Source organism: Leopardus geoffroyi, chromosome C3 (assembly GCF_018350155.1).
Source record: "Leopardus geoffroyi isolate Oge1 chromosome C3, O.geoffroyi_Oge1_pat1.0, whole genome shotgun sequence".
Classification (NCBI taxonomy): domain Eukaryota; kingdom Metazoa; phylum Chordata; class Mammalia; order Carnivora; family Felidae; genus Leopardus; species Leopardus geoffroyi.
Genome location: NC_059338.1, coordinates 66,078,903 through 66,096,451, shown reverse-complemented (window position 1 = coordinate 66,096,451; position 17,549 = coordinate 66,078,903). Strand labels below are relative to the sequence as shown.

The 17,549-nt window shown below is 54.3% G+C and overlaps 1 protein-coding gene across 1 annotated transcript in view; it reads left to right on the top strand.

Moving 5' to 3' along the window:
• Nucleotides 1–17,549, top strand: part of LOC123586588 (kinesin-like protein KIF28P) — a 78,918-nt gene that overhangs the window by 53,768 nt on the left and 7,601 nt on the right. Inside the window, exons 9-21 of the mRNA XM_045455813.1 lie at nucleotides 1,036–1,145; nucleotides 2,752–2,849; nucleotides 4,158–4,248; nucleotides 5,696–5,750; nucleotides 7,189–7,312; nucleotides 8,682–8,826; nucleotides 9,939–10,057; nucleotides 10,572–10,679; nucleotides 13,696–13,970; nucleotides 15,127–15,261; nucleotides 16,233–16,399; nucleotides 16,887–16,993; nucleotides 17,227–17,386. Of these exons, the coding sequence (XP_045311769.1) occupies nucleotides 1,036–1,145; nucleotides 2,752–2,849; nucleotides 4,158–4,248; nucleotides 5,696–5,750; nucleotides 7,189–7,312; nucleotides 8,682–8,826; nucleotides 9,939–10,057; nucleotides 10,572–10,679; nucleotides 13,696–13,970; nucleotides 15,127–15,261; nucleotides 16,233–16,399; nucleotides 16,887–16,993; nucleotides 17,227–17,386 (1,694 nt within the window). The remainder of the gene's footprint in view (nucleotides 1–1,035; nucleotides 1,146–2,751; nucleotides 2,850–4,157; nucleotides 4,249–5,695; nucleotides 5,751–7,188; nucleotides 7,313–8,681; nucleotides 8,827–9,938; nucleotides 10,058–10,571; nucleotides 10,680–13,695; nucleotides 13,971–15,126; nucleotides 15,262–16,232; nucleotides 16,400–16,886; nucleotides 16,994–17,226; nucleotides 17,387–17,549) is intronic.

Sequence of the window (17,549 nt, the reverse complement as noted above, 5' to 3'; positions counted from 1 at the left end):
AGCCGGGTGACCTTGGGCGACACGCCGTACCTCCCTAGCCCTCAGCTCTGTCCCGTGTCGAGGGAGGTGATTTCTCATCAGAGTTGGGGGGGGGGGGGGAAGAACACAACAGATCCTGCACGAGCCCGTTCCCGGCAAGGTTCTGACACGTGCTGAACACTCAGAGACGATGGCTGTCACTGCACCACCGAGCAGTGGTCTTCCCTTTGGCCCTGTCCCTGGCAGGGAGCCCTGGCATTTTAGGGACAGGTGCCAGCGGCCTCTGCAACGGTGCAGCCTCCGTATCATTTTACACCGTTAGATGTTTCTTTCAGCGTCTGCAGCACAAGCTCGGATCTTTCCGTCAGTTCGGTCTCTCTGCTTATCAGACGCAAATCTGTCGCGAGCAGATTTCCCGTTGAGAGACTACGGCTGCAGAGGAAGGAGAAAACAGTAGCCCAGAGTCCCGGGCTCTGAGCCCGGAGCTGTCACGGGCTGTGTGACCCCGGGGCAAGCCCTGAAAACCCCATTTCCTCAACGAAAGGAGTAAGGCGGCCGCAGTTAGCAAATACAAAACACAGGCTCCCGGTTAAACCTGAATAGCAGGCGACGAGCAAGTAAATGTGTGGGCAGAAGTATTATGCCCCGTGCAGTGCTCGGGGGCATCTCGCGTTTTCTCTGGGACACTAGAAGGCAGGGAAACAGGTGACCCCTAGGTGACCTTTCCAGCCCGGAACACCCGCTGACAGCCTCCAGGGTGGGGTTACGCCGATCAGCAACGACGCATAGATGTTTCCACTAGCGGAGTCGGCCGATGGGCGAGTGGGTTCAGGGCCCGGGTCACGTCGGGGCCAGGCTGTGGGTCTGGCGGGGCTGGTCATGTTTATTTCAACCGTGGACGTCACTAAAGTCCCTTTTGGCCTTCACCGTTCACTGGCGCCCAGCCTGCTGGCATCTGGAGTCGCCTGGGCCGAAAGGTCCCACTTGGCCGGTTTCTGGCCTGTGCTCCCCAAAGGGGTCCGGGACTGAGTGCGTGTTCATCTTTGCACATGGAAGGGCTAAAAAGATCCGGAACAGAGCCGTGGTCAACACCTCGACGCTGATGAGAGAGTCAAAGGCAGAGAACGACAGAGCGCTGCTTGCACGCGGGAATTCCGGAATGGCAGGTAAACTGAGTCAGGAGCAATACCGGTCCAGGCCAGCAGCAGGAAGGCTGGGAGTGGGATGGAGGGAGGGACCGGCTGCAGGCTCAGCCTGGGGCTCGGCGGGGAGGTGGGGAACCCCTGCTTGGAATCGCCGGAGCCTGGCACAGGCCAGGGGCACCCTCTGGGGACATTTAGGCCCCAGCCTCGGGAAAAAATACTTAATTTTGAGACAAATGCAGATTCGCTTGCAATTAAGTGGCCCTGCCCTTTTTGAATGATCATTTTAGTCTCATTTTTATCGCCATTTTTACTTTGAAGCCATCGTTTCTGCCGAGGCCACCCTGTCCTTCCCAGGTTTGCCCGGTGGCCATTTTGACGTTCGCTGGGCTGATGGCCTCAAGCAGTTGCATGATGTTTGAATCTCCAGAGGCCTCAGAGGCAGCACATCAGAGTCACCTGGTGAGCGTCACCAGGCCCACTGACCGTGACTTCTGACTCCACGGTGCCCCAGAACCACTGCTTTGAAGGAAGGCCCAGGATTTCAGTTTGGCAGCATGGAGGGAGGTGCCTACAACTTTGTGCCCGTTAATAACTTAAAATGGGATGAACAAGAAAAGGGCAAATTGTAAAACTGTCGAAGTAAAATTGGCGGAAGTGGTTTAAAGTGAAAAGAACAATGCCAGGAGGTCCAAACCTCTGGCGCTCAGGGCTGGTTCAGGGAGTGTGAGCTCTAGTCACCAAGCGGCCCGGTCCCCGTGCCCCCTGCCAGCTGGGCTCCCTCATTCCAGAGGGGCTCTCCGGTACTGGCAGCACGTCCCGCCCCAAACCAGGCTGCCCAGGGGGGACAGAGGCTCTGTGGGCACCCCTGCAGGCTCCCGCAACCCAACTCGCTGGGAGTTCACAACAAAGCCCTTCCCATGTGAGAGGCAGCGCCTGCGGCCCGTCCAGGTATGGTGGCCTCGCTTAGCCCCAAAGTTCGTGTCGTCGCGAGCTGGACGGATGTAAGCATCGAGTGCCCGCCGTGTGTAATAAGCGCAGACACAAAATATGTTCACGAGCCTGTGATGCTGTGAGTCCCCTGGCCTTGTAGGAATGCCCGGTAACCAGGGTATAAAACAGAACACTCTCACGTGCCCGCACAACCAAACAGAAAGTACGGAGCGTCGTGCCTCCTCCCCTAAAAGGCCTTCTTGCTCTACGTTCCGATGCACTAAAACGACAGCACCCTCTGTAGAAACGACCGGGTGGCTTCTTCACCTGTGAGCGCAGCTCAGTTTCCCGCTCTGCCCAGCATCCCTGGCTTCGGCTGAGAACAGAGTCAACCTGACTCTTCTATCATAGTTATTCTATAGTCTTCTATAGAATTCTATGGTTATTCTATAGCCTTCTATAGAATTCTATAGTTATTCTGTAGTCTTGTATAGAATTCTATAGTTATTCTATAGAAGACTATAGTAATTCTATAGTCTTGTATAGAATTCTATAGTTATTCTGTAGTCTTCTATTATAGTTATTCTATATTCTTCTATAGAATTCTATCATTATTCTGTAGTCTTCTATTATAGTTATTCTGCTCCTCACCCTCGACACAGCAGACCCGCTGCTTAAGCCCCCTCCCTCCTTCCAGAGCAGCCGGCCCGCCCACTGGCAGAAGCCGGGCCCTGGGCGCGCCAGCTGGAGCAGGCTCGGGAAGAGTGGCGACAGCACCACGTGGCCGTGGCCAAGGTGAGCTTCCTTCCGTCCACCTGCCGAGACCCACACCTGGCAGGGAGCCTCACACTCTTCCCACGTGTGCACGGCTGCCTGGGCTGGCGTCCAGTGGATCATCGGGGTGGCTCCCACCCCCCGCCCCCGGCGAATGTGTAACACGTGAGACGTGGCATGTGATTAAGTGACAAATGACTTCTGCCGATGCCACTGGAGGCGCTAGGAGAGAGGAGGGCAGGGCGTGAGGGGGAAGGAAGCCGAGAGGCCTTGATGAGTCAAGGCTGCTGATAATTACGGTTTGGGGAGAATTCGAGGACTGTGCACCATCTTCCGGGGACCTTATGGCGTGACCCTGAACCATAGTATCTGCCGGAGCATACGTGGGCTGTGATGAGAGTTTTGTACTCGGGTCGGGGAGATGCCCTCTGGGCCCCCCATCCACAGCGCCCTCCCGCCATGACCTGACTCCCCAAAGCCACAGCTCTGCACAGACCCCAAGTCGTGGGCCAGCCTTGGGGCACTTCTGGAGTGGAGGCAGAGGCCCAGACTGGCTCCCGAAGGGCTCGGGAAGCCTGAAATGGAAGTGAGCCTCAGGCGGGGGGAGCTCAGTAGGGCCGGGGTCCTGTGACACCAGGAGGCCAGGATGAGTTAGGGTCCAAGGACTCTAGAAGTAAGGACAGGAGCAACGGAAAAGACTCTTATCCCCCTTACTCATTATCAGAATTTCAAAACTGAAAAGCTTTCTTGTGCTTGAACAATTTACTCCAGTTCTGATCGGCGGTCAATCCTCTATAAGTTCAAGACCACTAATACCGGGTTGAGGGATGAGACACGCTCGGGTAACCCGGAAAGGGTATACGGCACGTGCCACATTTGGTCACCAACATCGGGTCACCAGTGAGCTAGCCTGCAGGACCTGAGCTAGTGAGCTAGTCTGGGGGAGCCTGCGATGTAGGGTAGTGGGTTTAGTGGGAAGGGGGACCCAGGTGAGGCACCTGATGGGGCACCAGGACAGCTGGGATGCGGGGGGACCTGAAGAAAAGAGTGGGGTAGAAGTCAGGGTAGAAGGGGGAACAGAGACGGAAACTGGCCGTGCTTTGCAACAGTCCCGTCCAGATGAGCTCAGGCCCCTCGGCTGACCTGCTGCGGGTGGGGTCTCACCCGCGCTGTGAGCAGGGCCTCCCGTCCCAGTCCCACTGGGCTTTCCTGAACGATCTGACAGGATGCACAGACAAGTGGCTTTGGTAGGACATGGATAGGAAAGGAATGCTACTGCCTTGAACGTGCTGGCCCTGTGTGGTGACAGGACTCCCGTCTCTCCCCCAGGAGCAGTGGATAATGAAGACCCTCCCTCACCTTCTCAACGTCAACGAGGACCCGCAGCTCACGGGGGTCCTCAAGTATTTCATTCAGGCTGGTACTCACCCCTCCCGACCCACACTGGACCTGCTCAGGCTTCTTGCTTTGTGTTTCTTTCTCTTTTGAATCTTTCTTTTTGCAGTAAATAGGTGGAACATAAAATTCACCATCCTAGCCTTTTAAAAAAATTTTTTTTTAATTGTTTATTCGTCCCTGAGAGAGAGACAGACAGAGCATGAGCAGGGGAGGGGCAGAAAGCGAGGGAGACACAGAACCTGAAGCAGGCTCCAGGCTCTGAGCTGTCAGCCCAGAGCCCGACGTGGGGCTCAAACTCACGGACCGTGAGATGGTGACCTGAGCCGAAGACAGATGCTCAGCCAGCTGAGCCACCCAGGCGCCCCACCATGCTAGCTATTTTTAAGTAGACGGTTCAGGGCCATCAGCACATTCACACCGTGGTGCCACCATCACCCCCACCCAATCCCAGAACGTTTCCTTCTTCCCCAACCGACATCCGTCCCCATTCAACACCAGCTCCCCCAGCCCCAGGCACCCTCAGTTCTACTTCTGTCATACCTCCTGTCTCTACAAATGTAACTACTCTAGGCACCCCGCATCATTGGAGTCACACGGTATTTGTCCTTCTGTGACTAGCATATCTCACTCAGCATAGTATCCTCAAGGCCCATCTATGTTGTCAGCGGGTGTCAGAATATCCTTCTTATTTCAAGTTTATTTTATTCGAGAGAGAGAGAGTGATCGAGCACAAGTGGAGCAGAGAGAGGGAGAGAGAGAAAATCCCAAGCAGGTTCCGCCCTCTAAGCACAGAGCCTGACGTGAGACTTGAGGTCATCAACTGTGAGATCATGACCTGAGCCGAAACCAAGAGCTGGATGCTTAACCGACGGAGCCACCCAGGCGCCCCAGAATTTCCTTCCTTTTTAAGGCTGAATAATATTCCATTATATACGTATACCACATTTTGTTTATCTATTCAGCCGTTGGAAAACAGCATCGGTATTGTAGTAACACGAGGCTTTCCGCAGCCTGGCCCTGGCACACCCGGACAGGAGAGGGCTTGCACTGGATGGAGGTAGGGCCCGGGTGTGGGGTGGCCCCCGGGGGGAGCCAGCGTGGTGCTCTCAGTGCCGTCTGGGTCCGTCACTGCACAGAACAGAGCTGCACAGACCAGGACCTTCCCTGTGGCTGGGCTGCAGCACATCTCCTAAGCCCCGGACTCGACAGTTTCTTCCTCCAGAATCCCCACGAGTAAGGTGGAACTTGTAAAAAGTTAGGCAGCCCACAAAAAAGGGGCAGAAAGTAAAACAACCCATCCGTAAGGCCGGGTGGTGTCCAGGTACTTACGACTGAAAATCCTAGCAGCAAAATCCCTTCACACGATCCTCTTGGAGAGGCAACGGCCCCACCCAAGCATCAGACACGTTCGCTTGTTAAGGTCAAATCCTGACAAAGTTTGAAAAGAAATTATCCTAATTCTTTTCAAGGCTCATGTGATGCCGGTCGGGCCGCTTCAAATGCCATCCACCTTCAAGGTTTGGGGTAAGTTGACGTGAACCGTCTTCGTCCAAGAATTGTGACCACTCATTCCGCGGGAGGTTCTCAACATTTGTCTGGGCCTCGCCGGGTGGGGCCACAAACCCTGCAGGACAAATTCCCAGGCCGTCCTCAGGGACCCGCTCGGGGCTTCTGGAAGGAAGGGCTTTCCTGCTCCCACTGAAATCCTTCCGCACTCACTTTGCTTCCTGGGCTCTGACGTCGGGAGGAAGGGAAGGCCCATTGCTAGACCCCCGTATAGGGGGTATCGGCACAAGGAGACACAAGTGGATGAGGCCAGCAAATGAAGACAGTGAAGAGAGAGCCCACCACAAGGGGCCCACGTCCTTCGTGGTCTTAACCACCAAAAGCAATAGCATCCTCAGATCTCTGCCCTCAGAGCCCTCACCAACTGGACGAAGGGAAAGCCCAGGCTTTGGGTGACCCCTTCTGTAAGAGGAGGCCCTGTGGAACCCTATGGCGGTTCTCACGAACTCACAGCCGTCTCCTACCTCCGTGGCCTCTCTGCTCTTCTCCCCAGTTCCAGGGTGTACTGATCGCCCACAGATTTCCAGCCCATAGGCTCAATCAGCTTGCCGACCAGTCCCCCTAATGTACCTCAGCCCTCCTGCGCCAAAGCACAGGGACAGGAGGGGAGGGGGCCTGCGCTGACTGGGGTGCCAGCTGACATGGCTTCCCCCTGCACCGCTAGCCTCTGGACCCCTTCTCCTGACTCTTCCTGGGAATTCCCCTCATCTCCCTTTCCAGACACTTCCAGTGGGGACCTGTAGACGGCTGAACTCCAGATGAGCTGAGGGTATAGCCTTTCCCACGGCATCCCTGGGCCCCATGCACACAAGGGATATGGACGGACAAGTGTCTCAACGCCCAGAGCCTTCCACAGCAGCCAAGGAGTCTAGGAACATTCTAGAACAGTTAGGAAGCTGGTCACTTAGGGCAGCCGGATGATGTCTAGGGGGCCGCCAATCTGACACTTCTGACATCTGTCCCCCAGTCTTTAGCATATAAAGTCTGCCGTTGTATCATGGAGACCCAGAAACCGCTCTGACCTTCTCTGTGCCATGTACGTTATTATCTGTCAGCACTGGTCACCTGTCCCAGCATCCCTCTGAAACATCTTTCTTTCCATTTCCCCACCACTCAGTCTTGCGGCCCGTGAGTCTTGGAGGACCCCAGCGATGACCCTGCCTATGCAGGCTCCTTGTAGCTGTTGGCCCTCAGCGGGTGCTGGTACTGTGGCTACGAGAATCGCTTTGTGGTCCTTCTCTGGCTCCTATCTACCCCGACCCCCTTGAGCCGCTTCCGGCCACCCTGCAGCATCTGTAGGTCTTACTTACGCATGCGAGTGGGGAGCAACCACCAAAACCGTGTGCCCTACAGTCACGATTATTTTGGCTACCTAGACGACCTCTTGTCTTTTTAGAATTTCAGATAAACACGCTTCCTTCACAAATTCGGATGGGAAGGTGACGGTCACGCCACACAGCAAATGCAAAGTTGTCGTTAACGGGGTGCCCATCGTGACCAAGACAAAGCTGCAGCATTTGGTAAGCTTTCCTGCCTGGCCGCAGAATTTCCGCAGTCCCACCGGAGAGCTAGGAGAAGGGGTTCCCGTGAGGTGCCCCAGGCCTCCACGCCGTGGCAAGCACTGGGCAGGGTGGGGGCGCCAGCCACCCCATGTGCCCTTGCTATGACCGACATGGGTCACAGCTTGGGGTCGGGAGATCTGATATTAACCCGCTGTGTGTTCCTGGGCAAAAGCCACTTCACTCCTCGGGAATTCACCTATCCGTTGCTTTTAAGTTTATTTATTTATCTTGAGAGAGTGAGAAAGAGGGCAAGCAAGCAGGGGAGAGGCAGAGAGAGAGAAGCAGAGGGAGAATCCCAAGTAGCCTCTGGGCTGTCAGCACAGAGACCGACGTGGGGCTCAAACCCACAAACCGAGAGACCACGACCTGAGCCGAGATCAAGAGTAGGACCCTTAACCGACCGAGCCCCCCAGGTCCCCCATCGGGACTTAATAAAACAGAGATGAGTGAACTGGAGGTTCACCAACACCCTTTCCAGCTCTGACATTTCATGATATCTCAGACTTCTTAAAAGATCTGCCATTGGGAGGGACCACGCGGCACCTCGCAAACACTAGGCTCTCTGTCTCCTCCGCACACCCCAGCCTGGCTCCCCATGACCACAGGGGCTCCCGCCAGCCTCCCTGCTGCCCAAGCCCCTCTTCAACCCATTCTCCATACTGTAACCACAGAGAGCCTTCTAGACAAGCTATTTGGATTAGGCCATGCTCTCCTGGAAATCCTCAGTGGCCACCCTTTCAGGGCCCCCGTGTGAGCTTCCTCATCTCCCCGCCACCTCCCACCTCACTGCTCTGCACGGAGGTCACACGGACCTTCTCCTGATTGTTCAAAACACCCGTGGCTTTGTTCGGCAGCCCTCTCTGCCTTGCTGAAACTGACCACCTTTGAAGTCGTAAACAGTGCAACTTGAGAGAGGACTGCTCTGATCCCCAGTGCAAGTGAGGCCCCTGTATTGTACCTTCTGCAGAGGCACCCCATTTCATTCAAGCATCTCTCTCAAGCTATTGCACTGTCTGTCTATAAAGTCCTAGAGGGGAGGGCCCGGGTCTGTTTGGTGCCCACTGGGATCCACAATGTCTGATGGAGAGTCGGAGCTCCGTGTGGGATAAAGGAAGAAATAAATGAAAGCATGCACACAAAAGCAAAACGTCAATCTCTTCCTCTGCATTCAGGGGTCTCTTCCCGCTCTGGGGACCTCGTGCAGGGTTTGTGATTTACCACAGCTGGACTGCCTATGGGGACTTGGTCCCCCCTGGAGCAGGCTGGTGCCACACCCCTGCTCTTTGAGGGCAGCATGCTCCCGCTGAACCTCCCGTCTCCTCCCTAGGACCGCATTATCCTGGGATCCAACAGCGCCTACCTCTACATTGGGTTTCCATCAGAGCGAGGCAGTGAAGACCTGACCAGGTTCGACTATGACTTCTTCCAGCTGGAGAGAGCAGCTGCGGAGGGAGTGAGTGTGGACAAGCTGGGTGAGCAGCTCAGGGCCCTGCCTTCCAGCATTTTCCACATGCTGATCTAAAAGCAACTGCTTTCACTGTGTGCTCTCCTACTTTCCCTAAGAAAATAACATCTTGTTTCAAAGGGAAATGTTTAGAAAGTTAAATTAGGATTTCCATATTGTAGAGTGGGCACATGTCAAAGAATTATTAAACTATTTTGTTAATAAACGGAGAAGAAGGCGATAGATACAGTTGACCCTTGGACAACATGGGTTTGAACTGTGTGGGTCCACTTATACATGGTGGTGGTCTTTTTGTTTGTTTTTTATAAACACAGCACAGTCCTATAAATGTATTTTTTTCTTTCTTATGACTTTAACATTTTCTTTTCTCCAGCTTACTTTATTGTAAGTATATAATACATAGAACATACAAAATATATGTTAATCATCTGCTTATTGGTAAGTCTTTGGACCAACAGAAGGCTATTAGTAGTTATGTTTTGGGGGACTCAAAAGTTGAATGGATTTTTGACCGTATGGGGCGTCAGGGCCCTAACCCCTGCATTTCCCAAGATTCAACAGTAAAGCACAAGAGGGAAGAACAGTGAAATAAGACTGAGTTAGACAAAGCTGGTTGATGGTTTTGGGGGCAATAATCTTCTACTGGACAAAAGTCATTTTAAATTGCGAATCTTCTACAAATCATCTCACAGCTCAGAGTCCAGACTCCCATCAATAGCTGAATGAGTGCACACGGGTACATCCTCCTAGGGAACCAGAATCCCTACATGGGACTCTGCTAGGACATTTAATTTTTTTAACGTTTGTTGATTTTTGAGAAAGAGACAGAACAGGAGCTGGGGAGGGGCAGAGAGAGAGGGAGACACAGAATCCGAAGCAGGCTCCAGGCTCTGAGCTGTCAGCACAGAGCCCAACGCAGGGCTCGAACCCACGAACCGTGAGATCATGACCTGAGCCGAAGTCAGATGCTCAACCAACTGAGCCACCCAGGAGCCCCATGTAGACATTTGGTAAACCATCAAATAACTGAGTACATAAGCATATAAATAAACCCCTTCGTGGCTGACAAGTCTCCCAGAACCAGTGACCGACCTTCACCGGGACCCTTCTGGTTTCCAGGGGCTGCGAGCCACGGCGATGGGAAAACAGACCCCGGCATGCTGGCGGTGTTCCAGGACTACGTCAGACTCATGCCCCTGGTGGCAGAAGCCAATCAAATGGGCGAAGAGCTGAAGAAGGTAAGGGCTGGAAGACGGAGTAACGCTGGGTCCGGAAGGACCTCAGGGAACAGGGTCCACGGCCCCTCACCCCCAACGCCCCAGCCGGCTTTGCCGTACCGGCGAGGGCACGGGGCCTGGAGAGGTGAGGGGCTCCACCCAGGACCCCGCAGTGAGCCAATGACAGAACCCAGGCCAACCCCCAGGCCTCAGCAGTCCCAGCTGCCAGCACCATGCCTACCATGGCCCCCACGGCTCCCACGGCCCCCCAGGCCCTCCAGGCTCCTAGACCAATGCTTGCTTGCCAGGCCACCCCTCCCAGGTTGCCCTCCAGAAAGGGCTTCCCTGGGTCCAGGACCCTGAAGCCTTCTAGCCACAGAGAAGACCTGAGCAGGGGGTGGCCCCCCGGTGACACAGGATCCAATCCCCAGGACACGTTCAAGACACTTCTGCGTGTTGGGAACGTGCGAGGAGGAGAAGGAAATGGCGAGGGTGGTGTGGGCTGTGCGCTCAGTGAGAAGGGTCCCCCTTACAGGGACTCAGAATGGAACTGAAGGTGAAGAATTTAGCGGCTTCAGACTCCAGGGGCCACGAGCTACAGAAGGAGGTCATGGTGAAGGTGACCAACCAAAGGACCCGCGAGGTGAGGATGCCTCTGGGGACGGGGTTTCTGAGGGCTCTCACGGGGACAGAGACTGTCCTGTGGAGATTCCGTGAAGGGCACTGCGTGTTCCCAGTGTGAACTGGGCTCTGGGGACAGACTCTGGGATAGACCCCCCCGCCTCCCCCACGTTTCTCTCCTGGTCCTCTCTCCCACATGGCACCAACCCTGGGATCGCTCCCAACCACCACTCTCCATTTATTTATTTATCTTTTTTTAATGTTTATTTGAAAGAGAGAGAGAGAGAGAGACAGGTTGAGCATGTGCAAGCCAGGGAGGAGCAGAGAGAGGAGGCCGCAGAGGATCCCAAGCAGGCTCCGCACTGTCCATGCAGAGCCTGACGCGGGGCTCGAACTCACGAACCGTGAGATCATGTCCTGAGCCGGGGTCGGACGCTCAACCGACTGAGCCACCCGGGCGCCCCTCCCTTTCTGCCTGGTCTCTTCCTCTGACAGCCGCCGAGGTGGCCTCCCGTGTGTCCCCTGGCGTGGGGTGAAAGGGCAGAGGGGTCTCAGTTCCTTCGTGTTGCTACGGCAACACCACAGCTTGGAGGCTGGGAGCAGAGGTCATGGCACAGGCACATTTGGTATCTGGTGAAGGACACCTTCTCGCCGGGTCCTCACGTGGCGCTAGGGGCCGGGGAGCACTGAGGCCTCTTTCATGAGGGCAATGACTGCATTCATGAGGCGTCCACCCCCACGGCCCCGCCTCCTCGTCCCAGCGCACTGAGGGTCAGGCTTCAACGTACGGTTTGGGGGGACACATCTCGTGACTCAGGAGGGTCTCCTGGGAGACCCCCACCCTGGGAAGTCGACCTTGACTTCTGCGCGTGTCCCACGAGGCCTTTGGAGCTGAATCCTCAATGCGTGTGCGACCGTGATTTTGCCTTTTGCGTTTTCTGGAAGGAGCCATCAGGACGAAGGAGCTCTGGTGACCCAGTACTTTGCCTCTGGGGCCAGGCGCTCCGCCAGGGTTCGGTTTGGCCATTTCCTACTGTCTTGTCAGACCTCGTTTTAAGGAGGTTTCATGTTCCTCTGTGTTTCGTTGCTCATTATAGTTTAAGGTGAATTGAAAAGGGATCTCGTTCAGCCTTTCCTATGATTAGCAGAAACCGGGTTCTCTTTTCAGGGGCTGCGCGCTAATTGCTTTTATGGTGAGGTCGCTCGCTTTCCTCTTTCCTCGGGCAGAGACTAAGCTTACTGATCCGTCATCTCCAAGGCTGTCCGTTTTTACCTTCTGAGTGGATCAGTGGCCTCTCCCCAGATGAAGTTACGCCTTCTCCGGGGGCCTCGGAGATGCTGGCAGTCCCTCGGCCCTTCCTGGAAGGTTTCGTGTGTGAGGCTGGGAAGGGCGAACACCAGCCTCGGCACTTTTGTGGCGGTCCGCCTCGCAGATGTTCGCCCTAGACCGCTGGACCGTGCGCGCACAGGGCGGAGACGGGACCCCCCCCCAGGCCACTTCATGTGACCGACGAGAGACACGTCGGGGGCGATTCGGGAGCAAGCCAGGGCTTGTGAGGACAGGGAGGGTCTCAGCCCTGACTTCTCAGCGGTGTCTGTGCAACAGGCTTCCGGCCTGGGAGTCTCCGTGCTCGGCTGAGGCCCCACGGGGGAAGGGAGGGTCAGCAGAAACCCCTGCCAGCCCCGCAGAGCCCCACTGAGCTGTCACAGGGCCCAGGGCGCGCTGTCCGCCAGGAAGGATGCAGAGGACTGAGGACGCCGATTCCCACGGTCTTGGTGCCCTAGCCTCAGGGCTTGAAAAACCCACCTGCTGGAGGTCGTGCTGTGCTCTGCCACGGTCAGGTTCACACGCAGGCTTTACCCCGCCTCTCGGGGGAGAGGACGGGTTTCACTTGAGGCAAAGAAGGAAAGAACGAAGTCTTTGTAGTGTCTGGAGGAGGCTCTTTTTCTTTGAAGGCATGTAACACTCAGAGGGACAGGGACACATCGGTTGGCTCCTTGTGCCCCCATCACCTCACCATATGTCCTCTCAGCAGCCCTGTCCCTCACTCAGGGACAGACAGCGGCAGGTTCTCGGCGGGGGGGCATGAGTGCACATATTGTCACCTTATGGTCCCGCCCAGGCCTCCCTGTGCCACAAGGGAGGTGCTGGCACAGCTTTGCTTTCTGGGGGCCTGAGGGTCTGAGAAGCTGTTTCTTTGCTTCTTGAAGCTTCCAGAGGCCCCTGCTTTCCTCGGCTCCATTGTGCTCCATTTCCAAAGTCAGCCACTTGGCGTCTCCCTGACTCCCCTTCCGTCACCGTCTGACCATCTTTTCTGCCTCCCCCTTCCACATTTAAGGTCCATGTGAGGGCGCCTGGGTGGCTCAGTCGGTTGAGCCTCCGACTTCGGCTCAGGTCATGATCTCATGGTTTGTGAGTCCGAGCCCTGCATCGGGCTCTGTGCTGACAGCTCAGAGCCTGAAGCCCACCTCGGATTCTGTGTCTCCTTCTCTCTCTGCCCCTCCCCTACTTGTGCTCTGACTCTCTCTACCTCTCAAAACTAAATGTAAAAAAATATTTTAAAAAAAAAAGGTCCATGTGGTTACACTGGACCCACCTAGACAGTGTGAGCAAATCTCTCCACTTTAAGGTCACCTGATAAGCGAACTTCATTCCACCTACAACCATAATTCCCTTTTCCACATAAGGTAACATGCTGGCAGGTTCCAGAGACTGGGACACAGACATCTTCGAGGTCCACTCTTCTGTGTTCCCTGAGTCCCAAACCGTCATCTCTCCTGGGACAGTGTATCGTTTGATCCCTTCGTTATCTCCTCTCAGTTATTAGGCCCCAGCAACTCAAGAAATGCTGGAGTCACGGGTCAGGAACGAATGTGGACTCCTGGAGGACCTCACCACAAAGCTAGGCTTGACGAGAGTGTTAGGGGGTCCTGGGTGCCCCAAAGCCGGCCCATCTGGGGAAGCATGCTGGGAAGTCATGGGAACGAACTGTGAGCAGGTGAAACCCAATCCCGGCGACCTATCTTTGTGTTCGTAGGTGTGGATTTGGTCAAAAGCCAAGTTTATCAACAGGAAATTTCTCATGGAGGAACTTTACCAGCGCTTTCTGGATGGAGAAGACAGCCACGTGGCTCAGGAGGATGACCCCTTCTGGGATCCCGTGGAGGTTGTCCACTTGGGCTCAGCCCACATCTGGCTCCAGTCGCTGGCCTACTCCATGAAGCTGGAGGAGCAGGTGGAGTTCATGAACTGCGAGGGGGAGGAAGAGGCCGTGGTGCACGTCTGTGTGACTCCCTGCTCCCCGGCGGGACGGTGGGTGTCCCCTCTCTACTCGCCCCCCCAGCCCGGCCCGGTCCTGGCAGAAAACTCCCAGCATGCCTGCGCTCTCCTGGATGAGCTGGTCAGCACGGTGTCCCCGAAGAGCTCATTCAGTCACGATTTGGCCCCAGCAAATCTGATTTTTGCCACGGCGGCCAAATCGGCGGGCCCGGAATATCTCAGGTCCTCGCTGATGTGGCCCGAGGGCTGGAAGAAAGTAGAGTTTCCAGCTTGTCCCTTCTCCATCTGTGGTATAGGCTCCCATGGGTTTTCTGTCCCTTCCCTCAAGGCAGGGACTGAGGTGTCTTCGTTCCCTGACGTGGCCTCCTTCTGAGCTGTTTGCCGACCTTCTGTGGGGACAGGCGTTGCTGTAACTCTGCTACACCGCCCTTCACCGTCCTCTCAGGCACCCCCTCTCTTCCCTCTCTCTAGGCCATGGGCAGTCCACAGCGTTTTCACAAAAGCCCAGGTCTCTCAGCAATTCTAAGTAAAGAGGTGGGCAGGCGGGGGTCTGGTCTGAGTGCGAGGTGCTCTTAGGCACCCAGGACGGCCTCCCTGTCTTTCTGAAGAGGGAACCAGCTCAGGGCCGCGGGGTCCTGGCACCCAGAGACCAAGCTGACCATCGACTCACTGTCTTTACTGGGAGTCTCAGCAACTTTCTGGTCACTTGGCCACCTCAGGCTTCTCGGCTGCCGGACGGTTTCTCTCTCGTTGCAAACTCCTAAGGCACATTCTAGCTTATAGGCTCGATGCGAGGTTGACGTGACAGACGCCCCCTGTTGGAAAGCTGTCCAAACTGGTTTGCGAACCTGTAGGCCTGGAGTTGACTCTGGACTGTGCAGAGCTCACCAAGGAAAGGGTCGCCTTGAGAGGCCGCATCCTCTACCCCACTGGGAACCCGCCCGGGGCTCCAGGGCTGGGTCGCGTATTACACGAGGCGGTTACGTTGCGGTCTCTTCCTCCAGGAGGCTGGGAGCTCCCTGAATGCCTGTTGCGTGAACACGCTCCACGGCTGGCAACGCTCCTCGTCTTTTCTTCAGAGAAGCTGGCCATATCTCGAGGAGTCTCAGGAGTGCCCTTTGACGACACGACCCTCACCTGCTCGGGCCCCGGCCGACCTGTGATCTGCCCTGTCCTCCTCTGTTCGCAGAGCGTGTGGTGAGGAGGACGTGGTTATCGACCCATCGGAGCTGCTGGGCAAAAGGATGGACTTCCAGGTTGGCCTCGTGCGGTGCCTTGGGGTCAAGTGGCTGAAGGAGGACGCAGAGCGAGGCATTCAGATGGGGTACCGGCTGCGCACACCCCCCCCCCCCACCTCGTGGGCCTTGGCGGGCAGGGGTCTCTCCTGGTGCTTGGAAAACGAGTTCATCACGAAATTTTCATACGTTTCCTGCTTTCAACCCCAAAATGCCTATTTCCCCATCGGTTAATAGAAGTCCCACATCCTTCTAGGTTGCTGGACTGAAAGCCACGTTTATTGATCCTCAGTGATTGAAGCAGTATTCAGAGATTCTAATTATCTGATAGAATATCAAGGGAAGCTGTACTCTCTACGTAGAATCATGTTTTTTTTGTTGTGTTTTTTGTTTTTTGTCTTTTTGAGTTGGAAATGAAAGGACTGTTATCACAATATGAAAGAAACACCAGATAGGCTTAGTCAGGCTAAGAGACAGTAAGAGATAAAGCAATAAAGAAAGGGAAACTTTGAAGGACAAAACCCAAAACACCACCTCACGTGGAATATTAACAATTTTAGGGGAGCCTGGGTGGCTCAGTCGGTTAAGTGTCCGACTTGGGCTCAGGTCATGACCTCACAGTTCGTGGGTTCGAGCCCCGCATCGGGCTCCGTGCTGACAGCTCAGAGCCTGGAGCCTGCTTCGGATTCTGGGTCTCCCCCTCTCTCTGCCCCTCCTCTGCTCACACTCTGTCTCTCTCTCTCTCTCTCTCTCTCTGTCTCAAAAATAAACATTAAAAAAAAAATAAATAAATAAATACAATTAACAATTTTAGATGCTCGAAGTAGAACGTATTTCTCAAAATCCATTTCCTTTTTGCTAGACATTTAATACTGTCCATGTAGTGATGCTACTCGTGTTAAATAGCGGAGATGTTGGGGGGTGGCAAGCACGAGGATCAATTTCAGGTCGTCTCGTATCAAGTAACCAAGCCAAGCCATCATTCTTTGGCTCATCTGATCCATTTTTTTGTAAATGTGTCCCTTCTGGCTTGGAATTCTGTTTTATGTTCTTTTCTCAGGTACAGAATGTATGACCTTTCAAGCACTTTCTATACCAAGCCTGTATGGAAAATGGTGAATCCCCAAATAGAAGAAACTGTCCAATTTACAGCCTTAAATGCATCTCAGGAGTTTCTGAATTACTTACAAACAAACGCTCTCATTGTTGACTTATGGGGTCTTCAAGGTACCACGTTTGCTTCCTCTTTTGCACGATGCATTCTTCAATCAGATATCACGTCAATATATTTAGGGTTGCCAAGGATGTGGAGGAGGGAGGGGGTCAGGGTCTTAATGGCCCAGAGCGGTCTTCTCCTGGGTCCCTGGGCTCTAGTCCACAGGGGATTAAATGGCTTAAACCTCTTCATGTAGCGGCGCCTGGGTGGCTCAGTTGGTTAAGTGTCTGACTCTTGATTTCGGCTCAGGTCACGATCTCACGGTTCGTGAGTTCGAGCCCTGCGTGGGGCTCTGTGCTGACAGTGCGGAGCCTGCTGGGGGATTCTCTCTCTCCCTCTCTCTCTGCCCCTCCCTTGCTGGTATTCTATCTCTAAATAAATAAATAAATAAATAAATAAACAAACAAACAAAGGAACATACATTTAAAAAAACTCTCTTCACACAACACTGGGCCTGGAGGTGTTTCTTTCCTTGATGGTGTCTCCCTCACATTACAGAAGGCTGCGCCCAGCTGGACTGCTCTCAGTCGGACCTCATGGTCACAAGTGAAGGCCACATCATGGTGGACACCAAGAAAATGTCCACTCTGATGGATCCAGGCCAGGTGTGCCCATTTATGTGACATTCAAACGGGCATCGCACATGACAGCTGCTTAGGGATCATCGGTGTTCCTTCCACTTAATAAATGTTTTCCTTATTTACTCCTGTGTTCCCCCAGGGGCTTCAACCCTGCTCACCACACCCTCACCCCCACCCCATCTAGGGGGGTAAAATTGCCAGTTCCAAAGGGTATGCAGATAACCCCGCGAAAGGCTAACCTGACATGTTTTTTGTAGACGCCATCAAATCAGATATCGGAACTCTACATGAAGCTGCTCAAGTTAGAGCAGGAGACAGAGCTGCTCAGAGACACCAACAGAGCCCTGAGAGAAGAAAACGTGTTTCTCAAACAATCACTTGAGAAGGTCGGTTCTACTCAACAAGGTGAGAGGCTACGTAAGTCTTGCTTAAGTTTCTCTCTAAACTCCTACGTTTGAGACGTATATATATATATATATATATATATGTATATATATATTTTTTTTTTTTAATTTTTTATGTTTATTTTTGAGAGAGAGAGAAAGAGAGATCAGGGGAGGGTCAGAGAGAGAGGGAGACA